Source organism: Leptodactylus fuscus, chromosome 1, assembly GCF_031893055.1.
Source record: "Leptodactylus fuscus isolate aLepFus1 chromosome 1, aLepFus1.hap2, whole genome shotgun sequence".
NCBI classification, from domain to species: Eukaryota; Metazoa; Chordata; class Amphibia; order Anura; family Leptodactylidae; genus Leptodactylus; species Leptodactylus fuscus.
In genome coordinates, this window is record NC_134265.1 from 209,199,380 (window position 1) to 209,222,073 (window position 22,694).

At 45.2% G+C, this 22,694-nt stretch overlaps 1 protein-coding gene across 1 annotated transcript in view; it reads left to right on the plus strand.

The window, feature by feature from the left end:
* The window catches only part of LOC142189623 (phospholipid-transporting ATPase IK-like), a 177,992-nt gene that overhangs the window by 67,312 nt on the left and 87,986 nt on the right, over positions 1-22,694 (plus strand). Inside the window, exon 8 of the mRNA XM_075262228.1 lies at positions 15,172-15,254. Coding sequence (XP_075118329.1) covers positions 15,172-15,254 — 83 coding nt within the window. The remainder of the gene's footprint in view (positions 1-15,171; positions 15,255-22,694) is intronic.

Below are 22,694 nucleotides of genomic sequence, written 5' to 3' on the forward strand. Positions count from 1 at the left end.
CACTCTTCAGAGGAGATTCCAATAGGAGAACAACTTGCAATTGGCCACCTTAAATACCTGTTCTCATGACTGGGTACACCTGGATATGAAGTTAATATAATAATACATTTTATTTATATAGCGCCAACATATTCCGCAGCGCTGTACAATTTATAGGGTTCAGATACAGATATACATAACAAAGAACGTCATTTCACACAATGGGACTGAGGGCCCTGCTCAAAAGAGCTTACAATCTATAAGTTCAAAGCTCAGTGAGGTTACAAAGCCAATAAACTCACTGTGTATGGCACAATGTATCAAATTTCCTACATCAATTAATTCACAGTAGAGAAGCTGATCAAACCTCCCATAGGAATTTAAAAATTAACTTTTATTACAACCTTTTAAAATCCCGATTTATAACAATACAACATAAACCCAATGTTGAGAAACTTTTGCTTCTTTGTATTGGGAGCATGCTACAATCACCAGTGGCGGATCCAGGGTTTGCGGGGCCCTGGGCAATTGACTTTGGCGGGGCCCTACGCGCAGCGCGCCGCAGCAAATTAGGCCCCGCCCACTTTTATTTTGACTCCGCCCATTCTCATTCATTTTTCATGTGATTCCACACAGTATAATCCTCCTACAGTCACCCGTAAATTATGTCCCCCCTCCATCTCTCCCCATTTTCATATACACCCTTCATCTACCCCTAGTTTCATGTCCCCCCCCTCTATCTCTGTCCCCAGTTTCATGCCATTCTCCCCCTTTATCTGCCCACAGTTTCATGTCGTCCCCCCCCGTCTCTGCCCCAGTGTCATGCCGTTCTCCCCCCTTCATCTGCCCCAATGTAATGCCATTCTCCCCCCTTCATCTGCCCCAATGTAATGCCATTCTCCCCCCTTCATCTGCCCCAGTGTCATGCCATTCTCCCCCCTTCATCTGCCCCAGTGTCATGCCATTCTCCCCCCTTCATCTGCCCCAGTGTCATGCCATCCCCCCCCTTCATCTGCCCCAGTATCATGCCATTCTCCCCCCTTCATCTGCCTGAGTGTCATGCCGTTCTCCCCCCCTTCATTTGCCCCAGTGTCATGCCGTTCTCCCCCCCTTCATTTGCCCCAGTGTCATGCCGTTCTCTCCCCCTTCATTTGCCCCAGTGTCATGCCGTTCTCGCCCCTTCATCTGCCCCAGTGTCATGCTGTTCTCCCCCCTCCATCCACCCCAGTGTCATGCCGTTCTCCCCCCCTTCATTTGCCACAGTGTCATGCCGTTCTCTCCCCCTACATCTGCCCCAGTGTCATGCCGTTCTCCCCCCCTTCATCTGCCCCAGTGTCATGCCGTTCTCCCCCCTTCATCTGCCCCAGTGTCATGCTGTTCTCCCCCCCCCCTCCATCTCTGTCCCCAGTGTCGTGCTGTTCTCCCCCCCTCCATCTGCCCCAGTGTCATGCCGTTCTCCCCCCTCCATCTCTGTCCCCAGTGTCATGCCGTTCTCTCCCCACCCCCTTCATCTTCCCCAGTGTCATGCCGTTCCCCCCCCCCCCCCCTCCCCTTCATTTGCCCCCCAGTTTCATGGGCCCCCTTCATTATGTTCCACCTTAATATTTAATACAAAACAAACACTTACACTCACCTTCCATCACTCACCTTCCATCGTTCCCCTGACGCTCCTCTCTCTCACTCCAGTCACATACGCGATGCAGGAGCTGTGACCTCAGCTCCTGCTTAGCTGCGGCCCGGCTTGCGTGTGTAAGCTTGATGTGATGACGTCATCGCGCCTACACACGCAAGCCGGGCCGGAGCTTTAAAGCAGGAGCTGAGCTCACAGCTCCTGCTTTAATCGCGTATGTATTCAGCTCATCAGCGGACGGACGCCGATGAGCTGAAATCGTGACAGGCAAGTGCCGGGGGGCCCCCAAAGGCTCTGTGGGCCCCTGCACTTGCCCGACTATGCCGAGGCTGACCGGGACCATTTTGTTAGGGCTGGGTCGCGGGGCCCCGCTAAGCTCGGGGCCCCCGCGCGGTTGCCCGGCTCGCCCGGCCCTGTATCCGCCCCTGACAATCACTATGTATTCCCTAATAGTAGCTACCTCCCTAAATAGCAAGTTGCGGTCTTAACTCCCCATAGAGGTCTTTGAACAGGAAACAATTTGCTGCAGGCTCAGTGTACAATTACCCACCTCTTGGAGGTTACTGGCCTTATGCCACGCCAACCAAGGGGGGAGGGGGTCACTGGCTCAGTCTCCGTTCAGACCAGAACTATGCGGGTAAGATTACTGCCAATCTTAATTCAAATCTGACCCTACGCGTTTCGTTCTACTCATCAGGGGTCTTATAATTTCTCAAAATAGTAGCAGTAATAACTGCTTTGTTTTAAAGATGATGTGAGCGGTTGATACGCTGACCGCCAGCAGGACCGCCGCTCTCACTTTCAGCGGTGAGTTGCCCAGCCGAACTACACGCTTATACGTGTAAGACCTCTCCCCCATTCATTCTGCAGGCCAATACTTGCTGTCGTACTCGCTGACGTGGGTCTTCCTATGTGTGGATTAGCCGCGCCTCTTGATATGCCCAACTTTCCAATTGGTGGAGTGTGGCACTCCTTCACTATTCTTCACGCATGCGTACTTTCATACAGCTTCCGATCGTAAAAACCAATGTCTCAGAGTGAGAGGTCTCTTACGCATGCGTACCCTCTTAGTACTTTCTACATCCAGTTCTACGATCGTAAAGACTAGATACAATGTTTCGTACTAAGAGTTCTCCTGCGCATGCGTACCCACTTAGTACTTTCACTGCATATCTATAAGGCTTCTATTTATATGGTAATGCTCTATCTCAGCCAGCATAGATTAACACTTTCATTCAGACACAGCCTATGCTATTTATGCATTAAATTCAAGTGTAAATAAGTACTAATTTTAGAGATATATTTACTCTCAATCACTTTACACCAATTAATGTAACGAGGGGATGGAAAGGGGAATACATGTTCCCCATTACATATAATAAATCAGGAATTACAGTAGCTTACACTACTGGGCATCTCTGTTTTTTTAGCAGCAATCTATATTTCGAGCAGTAAGCTTAAAATTCTGCGTATCCTCAGCTGGGGTTATGCCTGTCACACTACTTATTACAGCAGTGGATTTACCAAAACAATTTAATCCAAGAAACAGGAGAAATCAAGCTGCTCGTTCAGCCCTCTTGGTGTCATACTCTCCATTCTGTAAATCCATTGTGTTTCTTTTCTCAACAGAAACCTATCCCAGTCACCTCCTCTCCTTGGGGGTTTAATTACTTCCATAACTTGGATAGTAAGATCCTTGGTCTCCCCCAAATGATGATTCACAAAGTGTCTTGCTACCGGTGTGTCTTTTTGATTTTGTATATCACAAATATGTTCTCTAACCCTTCTCCTCAGCTGCCTGCGGAGGAGATTCAAATGGGAGAACAACTTGCAATTGGCCACCTTAAATACCTTTTCTCATGATTGGATACACCTGGCTATGAAGTTCAAAGCTCAGTGAGGTTACAAAGCCAATTTTGTGCTTCAGTAAGTCAGTAAAAAGTAGTTAGGAGTATTCAAATCAATACAATGATAAGGGTACCAAAATTTTTACACCGGTCAAATTTTGGTTTAGTACAATAAACCTCATTTCAATCCAGAAGTATTACTGTGTCCATCAGTTATTAGATATATCAAACTGAAATGGCTGTTGCAAACACCAAAATAATTTTTAGTTCTAAATATTAAGATTAATAGGGGTGCCCAAACTTTTTCATAGGACTGTAAGTAGAAGATCCATATGGCCAGCCCATAGATGAAGAGAAGTTGGGGGCAACCTGCAAAAGAAATCAGTTATATGTAGACTTATCTAAATCTCGGAAGGTCTTCCAAAGTGCAAGTGCATAAGTCCAAGGGGCTACCAGAGGAATGTCATTAGATATTGGGACATTGTGAAGGTGGATGGTTGATGATCCTCTTCTTGTATAGCTTCTTCTTCAGCCACTGCTGTTTAGGGGTTGCCTGTTCCCAGGGTGATGCAGAAAGCAGAGGCGGCAAGGTGTCAGATGTTGGTGTTTATATCCCAATTTTCAATTTCAAAGTGGGGAGGTCACACTGGTCACAGGAGTATCTCAAGTCATCCATGGTGGAAATGGCGACCAGAGTATAGGAAGAAAATACCGAATGGGAAAGTCTATTGATAGACCAATTTCTGTTGACGGAGCCAGTCTGTTAAGTCATTGGGGTGAGTCATGGAAGATGGAGATCTGGGAATTCTCGTATGTGAGAGAGTTGGATTCCCTGGCTTGGGACAATAGGTCTTCCTTCTTTAGAAAATTTGAGAAGTGACAAATGATGTCTGTGGGTGGTTTGTGGTTCGGTAGGCTTGAGTTTCGCTTGTAGAGCTCAGTGGACTGTCTCAATAATAATACACAGTCCAGTCACATTAATGAGACCACATGTCAAAATCCAGAATAACCACCTTTTGCAGAGTGGACCGCTGCGAGACGTGCAAGGAGAGAGGGGATGTTGTGATGATGTTCACTGGGATGTTGAGTCATGCTGACTCCAGTACCATTGCCAGCTGTTCTAGGTTACATGGTTGAGAATTCATGGCGCGAACAACCCGATCAAGGTGGTCCCACAGATTCTCGATTGGGTTCAAGTCCGAGGAATTTGCTGGCCAATCGAGTATGGTAAACTCATCCTGGTGCTCCTTGAACCACGCACGTACACTGCGAGCTTTATGACACGTCGCATTGTCCTGCTGGTAGATGCCATCAAACAATTCACATGTAGAGGTGAACATGGTCCGCAAAGGTAGATGCATACTTGTGTTGATCCATTGTTCCCTCCACAATGATGAGTGCACCCAGATGGCTCATGACACGTGCCTTTTGCGATTGGTTGACATCAAAAGTAGGCGGTGGTCACATTAATATGACTGGACTGTGTATTAGAAGCCCTTTCTTTACCTAACAGTGTAAAGTATATTTGGTGGAGAATAGTTGGGTCTCATACAGTGGTTTCATAGACTGCATGGATGCGAATAATGATGCATCTTCCCCTGTACTCCTGGTTTTCCAGTGCCTAGTAAAGGAGGTTGATGTGATCTTGTCAGCTGGTGCATGGGTGCCCATTTTTGCCTGAGCAGAGGCCCTTTATTCATAAGAAATGTATCCAGATCTCCTTGGGAGTTTGATTTTTTTATCAGAAGCTGAGAGTTCTGAGGCGACTTTTGCCATGGTTCAGGGTATGTATCGAGTTCATCTGGTTGAAGTCTCCAGCAAGAGCCTGCTATTTAGCCAGTGAGGCTGGTAATATCATAGATAAGCTGCAATAGACCTAAAGGCTGTAAGGCCTTGGGCATCTCCAACTGCCTAGGAAGGTATGGGCACAATTGGTGATATTGGAGATTGGGTAGAGGTCTGGAAGGAGAAGGCACCGTTGTTCCTCAATCTCCTTCACAGGTAGACCTCTGGGCCTTTAAGAGATGGGAGAAGTTGGAGGATAGGATAGGAAATTGCCAGGAACGGTAAAGTGAGGGACCCCGCACTCTATTGCAAATTGCCAAAGGTGCTACTATATATGCACCTTACGTTGCAATATAGAGTGGGAAATATGTACTACACAAGATTCGGTGATGCAGGGTGTCCAGGATGCTGCTTGTGGGTATCGCAGGGTGCCATCACCAGGCGAAGGTACCTGTGCAACAGGCTGATGTCAGCAAGCAATGGCGTGCGTTATGAAGCCACATGATTTCTGTGTGGCTGTAGGTGGGGTGTCAGGGACCAGGCACCATGTACACGGTGCACCCTTGAAGGTCTTGCTTCGAGCTCTGGAGGTAGTTTCAGTGAAACAGCTCTTCAGCTACGGCTGGACCCAGATAGAACTGGTTTTCAGCGTTCGGTGTTGGGTGACTGTAAGGGAGGCCAAGATGGCGTAGAGGTCTGGGCGGCGGGAACTCTATGCTTGTGTGGGGAAATAGTGGCCTATAGTGTTGCAGGTAAAAAGCAAATATTTTGCAGCAGAAGCAGGTACGTAGCAGGAGGTCACAGAAGATGTGACTCTGCAGCTCAGCAGATAGACACGCCTCTCCTGTGAAGACTTGTTTTTTTTCTTGTTTCAGTGGTTTGGTCCAAAGATTTCTTTCAGGTCAAATAAGTTTGTCATGAACCAGAGTTTAAATTGGCTTGAAACAGTGTATAACACTGCCAGGGCTCTTGGAACTCTTGTGCATTTATAGCTCTCTAATGCAAACACAGCTGAAGTAATATCAAAGTGACAGTGGTACGTATGTGTATGGGAAAACAGATGGTAAGCAATGGATACAAGCTGCTAGTTTAAGCATAAACTGCACTGACACTTTCCTTTATCCTTTTTAACCCCTTCCTGACATCCGCCGTAATAGTACGGCGCTGCTGGGAAGGACTTCCCACAGACCGCTGTATTAGTATGGCGGCTGCATGGTGCGCACACAGAACCTGTGTGCGCACCATGCGCTGCGGGTGTCAGCCGTATGTTACGGCTGACAAAGCCCAGTAATACCCGCGGTCGTAACCGGGTCCGATCGCGGGTGTTAACCCCTGAGATGCCGGCGGTCAACCAGACCGCCAGCATCTCTGGGGTTTCAGTATAATATAGTTTAATATAGTGCCGTGCCGGTTTCGTGGGGTGTCGGTGTTCGTAGGGGGCAGCCCGGGGCCTAATCAGTGACCCCGGGTCTGCCCCATCACTTACCCCCTCCTCGTACCTGGTTGAGCCTGCCAGGAATGGAAGCTGTCATCCTGTGCATCTACACAGGATAACAGCTTCCTGTGTTCTGCAATACACGTGTAACGTGTATTGCAGATACATATAGTGAAGCCGTGATCAGCAGATCACTGCTTTAATCCCCCATGGGGACAGAAAAAGAAGTTAGAAAAAAGTAAAAATAAAAAAGTTTAAGTTTAAAATAAATTAGAAATAAATAAAGCCCCAAAAATCCCTTTTTCCCCATATAAAATGTTTTATTATGCAATATAAAGAAATAGAGAAAAAAACATTACATATTTGGTATCACCGCGTCCGTAATAACCTGAAAAATAAAATGAAAACATTATTTAACCCGAACGTCGTAAAAAAAAAAAAACCTAGAAAACCGCACAAAATAATGATTATTCACCACCTTTCCCTTACAAAATGTTCAATAAAAAGTAATCAAATGGTCAAATGAAAACCAAAATGGTACCAATAAAAAGAGGTCATGCCGCAAAAAATAAGCCCTCAACCAGCTCTGTCTACCGAAAAATAAAAATGTTATAAATGAGGTATTGCCGTAACCATACCGACCCCCAGAATAAAGTTAACATGTTACTTATGCTGTACGCTGCACGGGAAAATAAATGAATGCTAAAAAGCAATGCCAGAATTGATGTTTCCTTTTACTTCCCAACCAGAAAGAGTTAATAAAATGTAGTCAATAAGTTACAGGCCCCAAAATGGTGGCATTGAAAAGTACATCTAATACCACAAACACCAAGCCCTCATATGGCCACATTGCCAGAAAATAAAAATCTAGCTTGTACAATGTGAAGACAAAAACCCCAAAAGTCGCCAAATCATTAGGACATAAGTGGGTGCGACTAGAAGGAAATGTATAAGCTGTGCGAGCGTTTTCAGAGGACGCCCCATATTTAGAGCTTATAAGAGATAATACACCAGTGCTGACCCCTCAGAATGCACCTCTTCCCCGTCCGTGTCATAGGAGCTATTGGGAAAATAGAATGGGATTTGGTGTATCCAATTTACTCCGCACAGCTTACACATTCACTTCGGGCTCACTACATCACTTGATTCAAAATGGGGTCACTTTCTAGAGGTTTCCACTGTTTTGACACCTCAAGGGCTTTGTAAATGCGACATGGTTCCTGAAACTGATCACAGCCAGATCTGCCCTCTAAAAGCTCCTTGGCGCGCCTTCCCTTCAGCGTCTCGCAGTGCGTCCATATATTAGTTTACACCCACAAGTGGGGTACTATGGTAGTCCGGAGAACTTGCATAACAAATTGTGGGATGCGTTTTCTCCTTTAACCCCTTGTGAATGTGCAAATTCTAGGGCTAAACGAAAATATTAGTAAAATAAAATCAAATTTGAAAATGTCACCTCCATTTTGTATTAATTCCTGTTAAGCACTTATAGGGTTAAATTACTAGGTATATGTTGTTTTGGCTTAGTTAAGGGGTGCAATTTTGAAAATGTGGGTGATTTATGGGGGGTTTTAATACAAGGGTCTTTCAAGACCCCTTCATAACTGGATTAGTCCCTTAAAAAATGGGTTTTGGAAATTTCTTGAAAATTTTCAATATTGTTGTTTCACTTGTAAACCTTATAATGTCCGTAAAAAATAAAAGGGTGACTAAAGTTTGATGCCGACATAAAGCAGAGATCTGGGACATGAGATTTATGATATAATTTTGGCGGTCTGACTATCTGTATGCAATGCACATCATTTCAAACTTTATAAAATGCATATTTTTCAAAATTTCCACCAAATTTCCTATTTTTTCATAATTAAACACAAAACATATCAACCAAAATTTACCACTAACATGAAGTACAATGTGTTATGAAAAAACAGTCTCAAAATCACTTTGGTAATATAAAGCGTTCCAAAGTTATTGCCACATACAGTGATACATGTCAGTTTTGAAAAATCGAGCTTGGTCAGGAAGTCAAAAAGTGCCATCGGCGGGAAGGGGTTAATATTTAAAATGCTTAAAAAATTTGCCTGTTTTAGGGGAAGATAATTTTTCATACACATATGGTGGTTACATTGAAAAAAACAATGCTTTTATACAAAAAAAATAGCCCATTTTCAGGATTTGTTATTTTGAATCTAGTTAAAAAGTGAATGAATAAAGTAGCCTAAGGGGGCATTCACACTACGTATACTGAAGCTCATACTGAACGTAAAACACGTTCAGAATAAGCGGCATATAAAGCAGCTCCATTCATTTCTATGGGAGCCGGCATACGAGCGCTCCCCATAGAAATGAATGGGCTGCTTCTTTCACTATGAGCAGTCCCATTGAAGTGAATGGGAAGCGCCGGCGTGTACGGCTTGGCATGAGCAGAGCTTGCCGTACACGCCGGCACTTCCCATTCACTTCAATGTTTTACGTTCAGAATAAGCTTCAGTATACGTAGTGTGAATGCCCCCTTACTGAACAAAATAGCTAAAATTTAGCCCTCTATGCAAGAAGAATGTTGTTTTTTTCACTATACCAATAGTGTGGCAGTTGCAAGTGGCAACTACAGAATTTTAAGATTTTGTGGCAGACTGTCAGCAGCCTGGACTGCCTTCCAGTTGAAAAAAGAAGATTTGAATGGGAATTTGAAGGAAAATCTGTGGCACACTCTCAGCTGAAAAAAAGATTAAATATCTTGCAAAATGGAAAGGATCCTCTTATCATGAGAACAGCACTTGGGAGTCAGAAGACAACGTAGATTGTCCTGCCAGTTATCCCTCTATAGGAGCTAATGCCATTAGGTGTTGGTAGAATAACAATTTACAGTAATTCAAGAAAAACAGCTTACTCCATGCATCCAAAAGGAATTCTTCCTCCTCCTCCTCCAATCTAGAATTCCCGGGTCCTTTACCACCATGAGCCAGACCCAGTTTTTCCTCTTGCAATACCTGAGGACAATGATAGTGTCCAAAAAGTAGAGGTTGTTATTCTTCTTCCACTTCATATTGCCTGACTGTGTTTCCTGTTAGATTAAAGTAATCATGATAGGTAGTAAACACCACTCTAACCTGAACTGTTCACAATTCCAAGGTGAGCTGGCTGGACTCCTCCGAAACAACTTGTAACAAAGAAGATTGACAGCGCTTCAAAATGCTTTTCAAGTGCTTGCTTATTTTATTATAATTGTGATACCATCAGAATCAATATAAATCACTGAGCCGCATAACAAACATTATACAATCATAGGGTTTGAATATGAGCAACATTTCAGGCTGTGGAAGTTCTTCATCAGGCTTAAAAAGAAAATATATTATACATTTTAAAGGAAAGACATCACTGATTCTGCATTTGTTCCTGCTGCTGACACATTTAGCCGCCTCCTGAATGAGCTTCAATAGGTGAAACATTTCCCTCATGAGCCTTAAATGCCAAATTTGAAAATAACTCATTGTCTCTGAGGTTTGCTGCATGCAAGAATCATTCACCACCTCCTGCTGCTCAAAGAGATGCTCCAGCTTGTGCAAAATCATGTGTATTTCACTTTACAGTCATGAAATGAGAGAGGGGGAATGGAAGCATTGGCTAGCCCTGGTAAAGTTGGGGCAGGTAATGGTCCAGTGAAAAGGAACTGGGGGAGATGGATTGGTACCTCCTGGTGTTGGTGTTGGAGCTGGACCTGCACTCATGCGCTGCTGTCAGTTCTAGCACCTGGCCATGTTGTGTTTCTGGACTTTGATCACTGCCACTCAAAACACTAACCCAGTGGGCCATGAAAGCCATGAGTTCCTGCTCAAATTTTCTGCCTCACGTGAGGACACTGGCATGCACCTTTTCCCATATAGACATATCCAAGGAGAGAACCACATATAATATAATAATATATAATGGTGGCTAGGTATCCTCCATTGCATGTGATCAGTTGGTGAAACACAGTGGAATGGTAGTGACTGCTCAGTCAGCAACTTGGCTAGGTGAGATTTAAAATTGCAGAACAGGCAGTAGACTGGGCGCATATTGCTTTTTTCTGCATGTTTACATTCCCTTAGAGAGGAGGAGGAGAAGCAGATGGAGATAATGATTATAACAACAATGATCATGGGGAGGAATAGGATGGTCTTGCTTACTTTGTCTGCCAGTGCTACTGCCATGATGACATTTAATATGGGTAGAGAGGGATCTAGTTGCTATGTTTGTGTCTAGAGGGTGTGGAGAATCGCTCAGGTAGATGCTTGTAGCAGTGCAGGAAATGTACCTCCCAACTTTTGAAGAACCGAAAGAGGGACAAAATGTGCGGTGCGCGTAGCGCGCCACGGCAAATTTAGCCTCACCCACTTTTGTGTTGACTCCGCCCACTCGTTAATTTTTCATGTGCCCGCACACGGTATAATCCTCCTACAGTCACCCGTAAATTATATGCCCCCTCTATCTCTCCCCCAGTTTCATATACACCCTTCATCTGCCCCCAGTTTCATGTCCCCCTTCCATCTCTGCCCCCAGATTCATGTCCCCCATCTCTGCCCCCAGATTCATGTCCCTCCATCTCTGCCCCCAGATTCATGTCCCCTCCATCTCTGCCCCCAGATTCATGTCCCCCCTCCATCTCTGCCCCCAGATTCATGTCCCCTCCATCTCTGCCCCCAGATTCATGTCCCCCATCTCTGCCCCCAGATTCATGTCCCCCCTCCATCTCTGCCCCCAGATTCATGTCCCCCCTCCATCTCTGCCCCCAGATTCATGTCCCCCCTCCATCTCTGCCCCCAGATTCATGTCCCCCCTCCATCTCTGCCCCCAGATTCATGTCCCCCCTCCATCTCTGCCCCCAGATTCATGTCTCCCCTCCATCTCTGCCCCCAGATTCATGTCCCTCCTCCATCTCTGCCCCCAGATTCATGTCCCCTCTATCTCTGCCCCCAGATTCATGTCCCCCCTCCATCTCTGCCCCCAGATTCATGTCCCCCATTTCTGCCCCCAGATTCATGTCCCCCATTTCTGCCCCCAGATTCATGTCCTCTCCATCTCTGCCCCCAGATTCATGTCCCCACATCTCTGCCCCCAGTGTCATGCTGTCCTCTCCATCTCTGCCCCCAGTGTCATGCCGTCCCCTCCTTCATCTGCCCCCAGTGTCATGCCGTCCTCTCCTTCATCTGCCCCCAGATTCACGTTCCACTTCCACATTAAACTTACCTTCTCCTCCGCTCCCTCGCCGATCTCTGCGTGCCTCTCTCGCTGACACATGTGACTGAAGGAAGGAGCTGACACAGGTCAGCTCCTCGCTTCGCCGCTGCGTGTCTCTCTAGCTGACACATATGCGGCTGAAGCGAGGAGCTGACCTGTGTCAGCTCCTCGCTTCGCCGCTGCCACCGGCTCCTGGCTTGTAGACGCGATGAGGAGCCGGCGGCAGCGGCGAAGCGAGGAGCTGACACAGGTCAGCTCCTCGCTTCAGCCGCATATGTGTCAGCGAGAGAGACATGCAACGGCGAAGCGAGAGCTGACCTGTGTTTCAGCTCCTTGCTTCAGCCGCATGTGTCAGCGAGAGAGGCGCACAGCGGTGAAGCGAGGAGCTGACCTGTGTCAGCTCCTTGCTTCAGCCGCATATGTGTTCAACTCAGATCTGCGTCCTCTGGACGCAGATCTGAGTTGAAATCGGGACATACCTCCCTCCAACCGGGACCGCGGGACATGTCGCCCAAATCGTGACTGTCCCGCGAAAATCGGGACGGTTGGGAGGTATGCAGAAAACAGGGACACAGCCACTGGATTGCACACAAGTTCAGGCTTTATTCAGTTGCAGTGTATAAACTTGACTCTGCAAAGGCACAAATAACCAAAACAAAAACCTTCTCGGCTGAGAGCTAACTAAACATAAGTAAACTCTTTTCTGTCTATACAAGAGCCTGGCTACCAGGCTCCCACCTTGGCAACAACAACGGGTGGCACAGTACCTGCTTTGTAGATTTGGTCTGGACAGGCCAGCTCTGTCAGTGTGGTGCCACACTCCTCGTCCTCACACACAGACTATTATCAGACCTATTATCCACTTCCCCCATAGATTGTAAGCCCTTGCGGGCAGGGCCCTCTACCCCACTGTGCCAGTCGGTCACTGTTAGTATTATATCTACCTGTATATTTTGTGTACTGTATTTAAACCCCAAAATGTAAAGCACCATGGAATTAATGGTGCTACATAAATAAACAATAATAATAACCTTGATTAGTCAGCTGAGCTCCCTGGTGTGGGCCTTTACCAAACACCCTTTAGCTCCCTGGTTGGGACATACCTGTCTTCCCAGACCACACCCTTCACTCTCTCACAAGGGCTATGGCTTACTTTCTACTTAGATTTTCGCAGTGATACTGACAGTTTTTCTGTATTTTTTATTTTAACAAAAATAGTAATACAAAAAAAAAAACCTTAACAAAATTAGATTTTATTTTGAGCTAAGTATCATATAACAGTGCAACACTAATGGCAGATCTGACGTAAAATTACAAAAAAAAAAAAACTTGCCTAAATTAGATCTAAATTAGATCGTTAACACTGAATGGGTGATGTGGCAAATGTATATGTAACACAGTGAACACTGCAGTTCACAGCACAGTTGCAGTGGCCATTTTAGTTCATGCGAGGCAATTAAAAGCAAAAGTTTTGGTTTTGTTAAAAATTCTGGTTGAAACTGGTTTGTTCATCTCTAATTATAAGACATAACTTGCATATTCCAATATTATCTGAGGTTGCTTTCTCTGGTCTAAAACCCATCTGATCTGAATGCTCCAAAAGAGGGATTAAAATGACAATCTTCTCACCAAAACTTTTGCAAATTACTTAAAGGTTCTTATCACTCACACACAATTTTTTCTAGGTACTACGTCGGAATAGCCTTTAGAAAGGCTATTCGTCTCCTACCTTTTGTCGTCTTCTCTGCGCCGCCATTCGCCTACAATCCCGATTTTTCTCTGTATGCAAATTAGCTCTCTTGCAGCACTGGGGGCAGGCCCCAGTGCTCAAACAACACTGGGGGTGTCCCCAATGTTGTGAGGGAACGCTCTACAGTTCCACCTCCATCTGCGTCAGCAGCATCCTCTTCAGCCTCTTCTTCTGGTGGTGGCTTGTAACTTCTAGGCCTCGGGCCTTGGGCAGAGCAGACTGCACATGCCAACAGGCCACGAGAAAATGGCCGCTTACAATACTGCAAATTTTTCCAGATTTCCTATTTTTAATAAATTAATATAAAAATATTGATCAAATTTAGCTACTAACATGAAGTGCAATGTGTCACAAAAAATATTCTAAAAATTACTTGGGTAAGTTAAAGCATCACAAAGTTATTGCCATGGGACATAAAGTGACAAGTCAATTTTGAAAAATGGGGCTAGTTCCTTAAGGGGTTATGAACTGCATTTCCGTCTTAGCTGAACTGAAACTCGCATCATCTTACTCTAGGTTCACACTTGCACCTGGATTTCCGTTCTTCTGTTCCGCTTGGTGGACTGCAGGACTTTTCTCTCTAAGTTTCAGGGACAGAATTCCCAAACAGAAGCCAAGATCTGGTGTAAACCCAGCCTTAGTGCTGTGAGTTCAGTTCCGTCATAGTTATACTCTTAAATATATATAATCAGGGTCTGGGGTTGCTAGGTGGGGTGGCATAGACACACAAGTCCAGTTTCTTTAGTCCAAAACAAAGGTAGAGTTTATTTTCACTCAAAAAGGTAGTGCAGCAACAAAAGGAAACAATACAAATATAAATACCTGCCCAGCTAGGCTCTAACTAAACATAGAATAAGTTACCTCACCTACAATAACAGAAATCAAAAAGCCAGTTGAATCATTCAGGATACAGCTCCAAAAATATGACCTCTTTCTTTGGCTCTCCAGTCAAACTCTGCCCCTAGTCTGCTGCTAGAGCTGACTTCTTAAGCCTCCCTTGATGAGCAGACTCTCTGCAGCTGAGTCGCTGCCGGAATGTCCCCAAAGTGTGGACTGGAGGGGGGTGGAATGACAGGTCCCACTGCCAACCTACCTGCCATTCCTAAAAATCCAGCCCAGTAAACAGAACTTAGAAGATAATTCTGTCTGCTGAGTGTTATTTCAGAGAACCATTCTTTCTGCAGTTTCTCATCTCACCCACCTGAGTAGTCTGAGTGAGATGTACACCCCCTCCATTACCTGACCAACCATCGGCATATATACAGTATATATATATATATATATATATATATATATATATATATATATATATTTCAGAAATTATTACGGCTGTATGTCCTAATGAAGTGCTGGAATAGGATTGGTGAGGCAAGGATGACTTTTGAAATCAATTATACAACACTGGAAATATTTTTTTAATTATTATTATGGCAGGACAACCCTTGCAATGAAAGTGTAATGTACTAATGACAAATACTTTAATTGTTTGTCTTTATAGGCATTCTAAATATATATTTCTTTTTGGCAGAGAGACTAACCTCAAATTTCGCAGTTCCCTTATGGTCACGCACTGTGCTTTGCAGACTGTGGAAGCATTATCAGAATTTGATGGTGAGTATAAGCATTGCCTTTGTAATTTGCTGCAAATACTCAAAATGCTAGTTAACTAACATTCCACTAATAATAAACATACCAACTAATTCTAGCATATCCTAAAAAAATTCTGAGAACATGAGCTACCATATATCCCTAATATTATAAGAAAAATCTTTATAAACAAGTTATTGTGTCATAATTTGTAGAGATGAGCGAACAGTGTTCTATCGAACTCATGTTCGATCGGATATTAGACTGTTCGGCATGTTCGAATCGAATCGAACACCGCGTGGTAAAGTGCGCCATTACTCGATTCCCCTCCCACCTTCCCTGGCGCCTTTTTTGCTCCAATAACAGCGCAGGGTAGGTGGGACAGGAACTACGACACCGGCGACGTTGAAAAAAGTAGGAAAAACCCATTGGCTGCCGAAAACATGTGACCTCTGATTTAAAAGAACAGCGCCGCCCAGCTTCGCGTCATTCTGAGCTTGCAATTCACCGGGGACGGAGGTTTCCGTCCAGTTAGCTAGGGCTTAGATTCTGGGTAGGCAGGGACAGGCTAGGATAGGAAGGAGAAGACAACCAACAGTTCTTGTAAGAGCTAAATTCCAAGGAGAAGCTTGTCAGTGTAACGTGGCACTGACGGGCTCAATCGCCGCAACCCAGCTTTCCCAGCATCCTGAATGGAATACACTGACAGTGCATTCCCGTATACCCTATATATACACCCCAAATCCCCGTTCCAACGGTGTGCCCCCCCACCTTCACCCCAGAAATACCCTGCAAGTCCCTTAGCAATAGAATTGGGGCTATATACACCCACTATTTTTGCTACTGCCATATAGTGCCATTGTCTGACTGGGAATTCCAAGAATATATTGGGTTTACAAATACCCTCATTTCTTGCTACTGCTATTTAGTGCCATTGTCTGACTGGGAATTCCAATAATATATTGGGTTTACAAATACCCTCATTTCTTGCTACTGCCATATAGTGCCAGTTTCTGACTGGGAATTCAAAGAATATATTGGGGTTACAAATACCCTCATTTCTTGCTACTGCCATATAGTGCCATTGTCTGACTGGGAATTCCAAGAATATATTGGGTTTACAAATACCCTCATTTCTTGCTACTGCCATATAGTGCCATTGTCTGACTGGGAATTCCAAGAATATATTGGGTTTACAAATACCCTCATTTCTTGCTACTACCATATAGTGCCAGTTTCTGACTGGGAATTCAAAGAATATATTGGGGTTACAAATACCCTCATTTCTTGCTACTGCCATATAGTGCCATTGTCTGACTGGGAATTCCAAGAATATATTGGGTTTACAAATACCCTCATTTCTTGCTACTGCCATATAGTGCCATTGTCTGACTGGGAATTCCAAGAATATATTGGGTTTACAAATACCCTCATTTCTTGCTACTGCTATATAGTGCCATTGTCTGACTGGGAAATCCAAGAATATATTGGGTTTACAAATACCCTCATTTCTTGCTACTGCCATATAGTGCCATTGTCTGACTGGGAATTCCAAGAATATATTGGGTTTACAAATACCCTCATTTCTTGCTACTGCCATATAGTGCCAGTTTCTGACTGGGAATTCAAAGAATATATTGGGGTTACAAATACCCTCATTTCTTGCTACTGCCATATAGTGCCATTGTCTGACTGAGAATTCCAAGAATATATTGGGTTTGCAAATACCCTCATTTCTTGCTACTGCCATATAGTGCCATTGTCTGACTGGGAATTCCAAGAATATATTGGGTTTACAAATACCCTCATTTCTTGCTACTGCCATATAGTGCCATTGTCTGACTGGGAATTCCAAGAATATATTGGGTTTACAAATACCCTCATTTCTTGCTACTGCTATATAGTGCCATTGTCTGACTGGGAATTCCAAGAATATATTGGATTTACAAATACCCTCATTTCTTGCTACTGCCATATAGTGCCATTGTCTGACTGGGAATTCCAAGAATATATTGGGTTTACAAATACCCTCATTTCTTGCTACTGCCATATAGTGCCATTGTCTGACTGGGAATTCCAAGAATATATTGGGTTTACAAATACCCTCATTTCTTGCTACTGCCATATAGTGCCATTGTCTGACTGGGAATTCCAAGAATATATTGGGTTTACAAATACCCTCATTTCTTGCTACTACCATATAGTGCCAGTTTCAGACTGGGAATTCAAAGAATATATTGGGGTTACAAATACCCTCATTTCTTGCTACTGCCATATAGTGCCATTGTCTGACTGGGAATTCCAAGAATATATTGGGTTTACAAATACCCTCATTTCTTGCTACTGCCATATAGTGCCAGTTTCTGACTGGGAATTCAAAGAATATATTGGGGTTACAAATACCCTCATTTCTTGCTACTGCCATATAGTGCCATTGTCTGACTGGGAATTCCAAGACTATATTGGGTTTACAAATACCCTCATTTCTTGCTACTGCCATATAGTGCCATTGTCTGACTGGGAATTCCAAGAATATATTGGGTTTACAAATACCCTCATTTCTTGCTACTGCCATATAGTGCCATTGTCTGACTGGGAATTCCAAGAATATATTGGATTTACAAATACCCTCATTTCTTGCTACTGCCATATAGTGCCATTGTCTGACTGGGAATTCCAAGAATATATTGGGTTTACAAATACCCTCATTTCTTGCTACTGCCATATAGTGCCATTGTCTGACTGGGAATTCCAAGAATATATTGGGTTTACAAATACCCTCATTTCTTGCTACTGCTATATAGTGCCATTGTCTGACTGGGAATTCCAATAATATATTGGGGTTACAAATACCTTCAAGTTCTGCCACTGACATATAGTGCCAGTTTCTGACTGGGAATTCAAAGAATATATTGGGGTTACAAATACCCTCATTTCTTGCTACTGCCATATAGTGCCATTGTCTGACTGGGAATTCCAAGAATATATTGGGTTTACAAATACCCTCATTTCTTGCTACTGCCATATAGTGCCATTGTCTGACTGGGAATTCCAAGAATATATTGGGTTTACAAATACCCTCATTTCTTGCTACTGCCATATAGTGCCATTGTCTGACTGGGAATTCCAAGAATATATTGGGTTTACAAATACCCTCATTTCTTGCTACTGCCATATAGGGCCATTGTCTGACTGGGAATTCCAAGAATATATTGGGTTTACAAATACCCTCATTTCTTGCTACTGCCATATAGTGCCATTGTCTGACTGGGAATTCCAAGAATATATTGGGTTTACAAATACCCTCATTTCTTGCTACTGCCATATAGTGCCATTGTCTGACTGGGAATTCCAAGAATATATTGGGTTTACAAATACCCTCATTTCTTTCTACTGCTATATAGTGCCATTGTCTGACTGGGAATTCCAATAATATATTGGGTTTACAAATACCTTCAAGTTCTGCCACTGACATATAGTGCCAGTTTCTGACTGGGAATTCAAAGAATATATTGGGGTTACAAATACCCTCATTTCTTGCTACTGCCATATAGTGCCATTGTCTGACTGGGAATTCCAAGAATATATTGGGTTTACAAATACCCTCATTTCTTGCTACTGCCATATAGTGCCATTGTCTGACTGGGAATTCCAAGAATATATTGGGTTTACAAATACCCTCATTTCTTACTACTGCCATATAGTGCCATTGTCTGACTGGGAATTCCAAGAATATATTGGGTTTACAAATACCCTCATTTCTTGCTACTGCCATATAGTGCCATTGTCTGACTGGGAATTCCAAGAATATATTGGGTTTACAAATACCCTCATTTCTTGCTACTGCCATATAGTGCCAGCTTCTGACTGGGAATTCCAAGAATATATTGGGTTTACAAATACCCTCATTTCTTTCTACTGCCATATAGTGCCATTGTCTGACTGGGAATTCCAAGAATATATTGGGTTTACAAATACCCTCATTTCTTGCTACTGCCATATAGTGCCATTGTCTGACTGGGAATTCCAAGAATATATTGGGTTTACAAATACCCTCATTTCTTGCTACTGCTATATAGTGCCATTGTCTGACTGGGAATTCCAAGAATATATTGGGGTTACAAATACCTTCAAGTTCTGCCACTGACATATAGTGCCAGTTTCTGACTGGGAATTCAAAGAATATATTGGGGTTACAAATACCCTCATTTCTTGCTACTGCCATATAGTGCCATTGTCTGACTGGGAATTCCAAGAATATATTGGGTTTACAAATACCCTCATTTCTTGCTACTGCCATATAGTGCCAGTTTCTGACTGGGAATTCCAAGAATATATTGGGTTTACAAATACCCTCATTTCTTGCTACTGCCATATAGTGCCATTGTCTGACTGGGAATTCCAAGAATATATTGGGTTTACAAATACCCTCATTTCTTGCTACTGCCATATAGTGCCATTGTCTGACTGGGAATTCCAAGAATATATTGGGTTTACAAATACCCTCATTTCTTGCTACTGCTATATAGTGCCATTGTCTGACTGCGAATTCCAAGAATATATTGGGGTTACAAATACCTTCAAGTTCTGCCACTGACATATAGTGCCAGTTTCTGACTGGGAATTCAAAGAATATATTGGGGTTACAAATACCATCATTTCTTGCTACTGCCATATAGTGCCAGTTTCTGACTGGGAATTCAAAATGCGCAAGGCGACGTGGACGGAAAGGGACGTGGACGAGGCCGTGGGCGAGGTCGGGGGAATGGTTCTGGGGAGCAAGGTAGCAGTGAAGCCACAGGGCGTCCCGTGCCTACTCCTGTGGGGCAGCAAGCATTGCGCCACTCCACAGTGCCAGGGTTGCTTGCCACATTAACTAAACTGCAGGGTACAAACCTTAGTTGGCCCGAGAACCAGGAACAGGTCTTGCAATGGCTGTCGGAGAACGCTTACAGCACATTGTCCAGCAGCCAGTCAGACTCTGCCTCCTCTCCTCCTATTACCCAACAGTCTTGTCCTCCTTCCTCCCAAAATTCCCAAGCTTCACAGAACAATAACCCCAACTGTCCCTGCTCCCCAGAGCTGTTCTCCGCATCTTTCATTGTCCCTCAACCTGCCCCTCCATGTCGCGATTCCACGAACCTAACAGAGGAGCATCTGTGTCCAGATGCTCAAACACTAGAGTCTCCTCCATCTCCGTTCGATTTGGTGGTGGATGACCAGCAACCCACCCTCATCGACGACAATGTGACGCAGTTGCCGTCAGGGCATTCAGTTGACCTGCGGGAGGAGGAGATGAGACAGGAGTTGGAAGAGGAAGTGGTGGATGATGAGGACACTGACCCGACCTGGACAGGGGGGATGTCAAGCGGGGAAAGTAGTGTGGATGTTGAGGCAGATGCAGCACCAAAAAGGGTAGCTAGAGGCAGAGGCAGAGGTCAGCAGCTTAGGCGAAGCCAGGCCACACCCGGAATCTCCCAAGATGTTCCAGTTCGTACCCAGCCCCAAAAAACTCCCACCTCGAGGGCACGTTTCTCGAAGGTGTGGAGTTTTTCAAGGAATGCGCCGAGGACAGATATAGTGTTGTCTGCACAATTTGCCTCTCGAAATTGATTAGGGGCTCTGAGAAGAGCAACCTGTCCACCACTTCAATGCGCCGTCATTTGGAATCCAAGCACTGGAATCAGTGGCAGGCAGCAACGGCAGGACAAAGGCCGCCTGCCGTTCACGCCACTGCCTCTGCCACTGCCACTGCTGACTGTGCTGGCGATGCACTCCAGAGGACGAGCCAGGACACCACTTCATCTGCCTCCGCCACTTTGTTGACTTCTTCCTCATCCTCTCCTGTTCCTGTCTTATCTCCTTCTCCTGCACCATCAAAGGCACCATCAGGCGCTTCTTTACAACAACCCACCATCTCTCAGACGTTGGAGCGGCGGCAGAAATACACCGCTAACCACCCACACGCGCAAGCCTTGAACCCCAACATCGCTAAACTGCTGGCCCAGGAGATGTTGGCGTTCCGGCTTGTTGAAACTCCCGCCTTCCTGGACCTGATGGCAACTGCGGCACCTCGCTAAGCCGTCCCTAGCCGTCACTACTTCTCCCGGTGTGCCGTCCCCGCCTTGCACCAGCACGTGTCACTCAACATCAGGCGGGCCCTTAGTTCCGCGCTTTGCACAAAGGTCCACTTGACCACCGACGCGTGGACAAGTGCATGCGGACAGGGATGCTACATTTCACTGACGGCACACTGGGTGAATGTAGTTGAGGCTGGGACTGCTTCCCAAACTGGCCCGGAGTACCTTGTCTCCCCGCCTAACATTCCTGGCAGGGACACGAGAAGAACACCCCCCTCCTCCTCCACCGCCTCCTCCTCCACCACCGCCTCCTCCTCCGCTGTTAGATTGACCCCAGCTACGAGTTGGAAATGTTGCAGCACTGGCGTTGGTAGACGTCAGCAGGCCGTGCTGAAGCTGATCAGCTTGGGGGACAGACAGCACACTGCCTCCGAGGTGAGGGATGCCCTCCTCGATGAGACGGCAATATGGTTTGAGCTGCTGCACCTGGGTCCAGGCATGGTCGTTTGTGATAACGGCCGGAACCTGGTAGCAGCTCTGGAGCTTGCCGGACTCCAACATGTTCCATGCCTGGCCCACGTCTTCAACCTAGTGGTGCAACGTTTCCTAAAGAGCTACCCCAATGTTCCAGAGCTACTGGTGAAAGTGCGGCGCATGTGCGCCCACTTTCGCAAGTCGACAGTAGCCGCTGCTAGCTTAAAATCTCTCCAGCAACGCCTGCATGTGCCACAACACCGGCTTTTGTGCGACGTCCCCACACGCTGGAACTCGACGTTTCAGATGTTGAATAGAGTGGTTGAGCAGCAGAGACCTTTGATGGAATACCAGCTACAAAACCCTAGGGTGCCACAAAGTCAGCTGCCTCAGTTTCTCATTCATGAGTGGCCATGGATGAGAGACCTTTGTGACATCCTACGGGTGTTTGAGGAGTCCACAAGGAGGGTGAGCTCTGAGGATGCGATGGTGAGCCTTACAATCCCGCTCTTGTGTGTTCTGAGAGAATCCCTGATTGACATCAGGGATAACTCAGATCACACAGAGTCAGGGATAGCATCCGATCCGTCACAGCTGGAGAGTAGGTCCACACATCTGTTCGCTTCATCGCGTTTAATGGAGGAGGAGGAGGAGGAGGAGGAGGAGGAGGAGGAGGAAGAAGAGTTGTCCGATGATGTGATGGTGATACAGGAGGCTTCCGGGCAACTTTGAATCGTCCCATTGTTGCAGCGCGGATGGGTAGACATGGACGATGAGGAGGAAATGGAGATTGAACTTTCCGGTGGGGCCAGAGGAGTCATGCCAACTAACACTGTGGCAGACATGGCTGAGTTCATGTTGGGGTGCTTTACAACCGACAAGCGTATTGTCAAAATCATGGAGGACAACC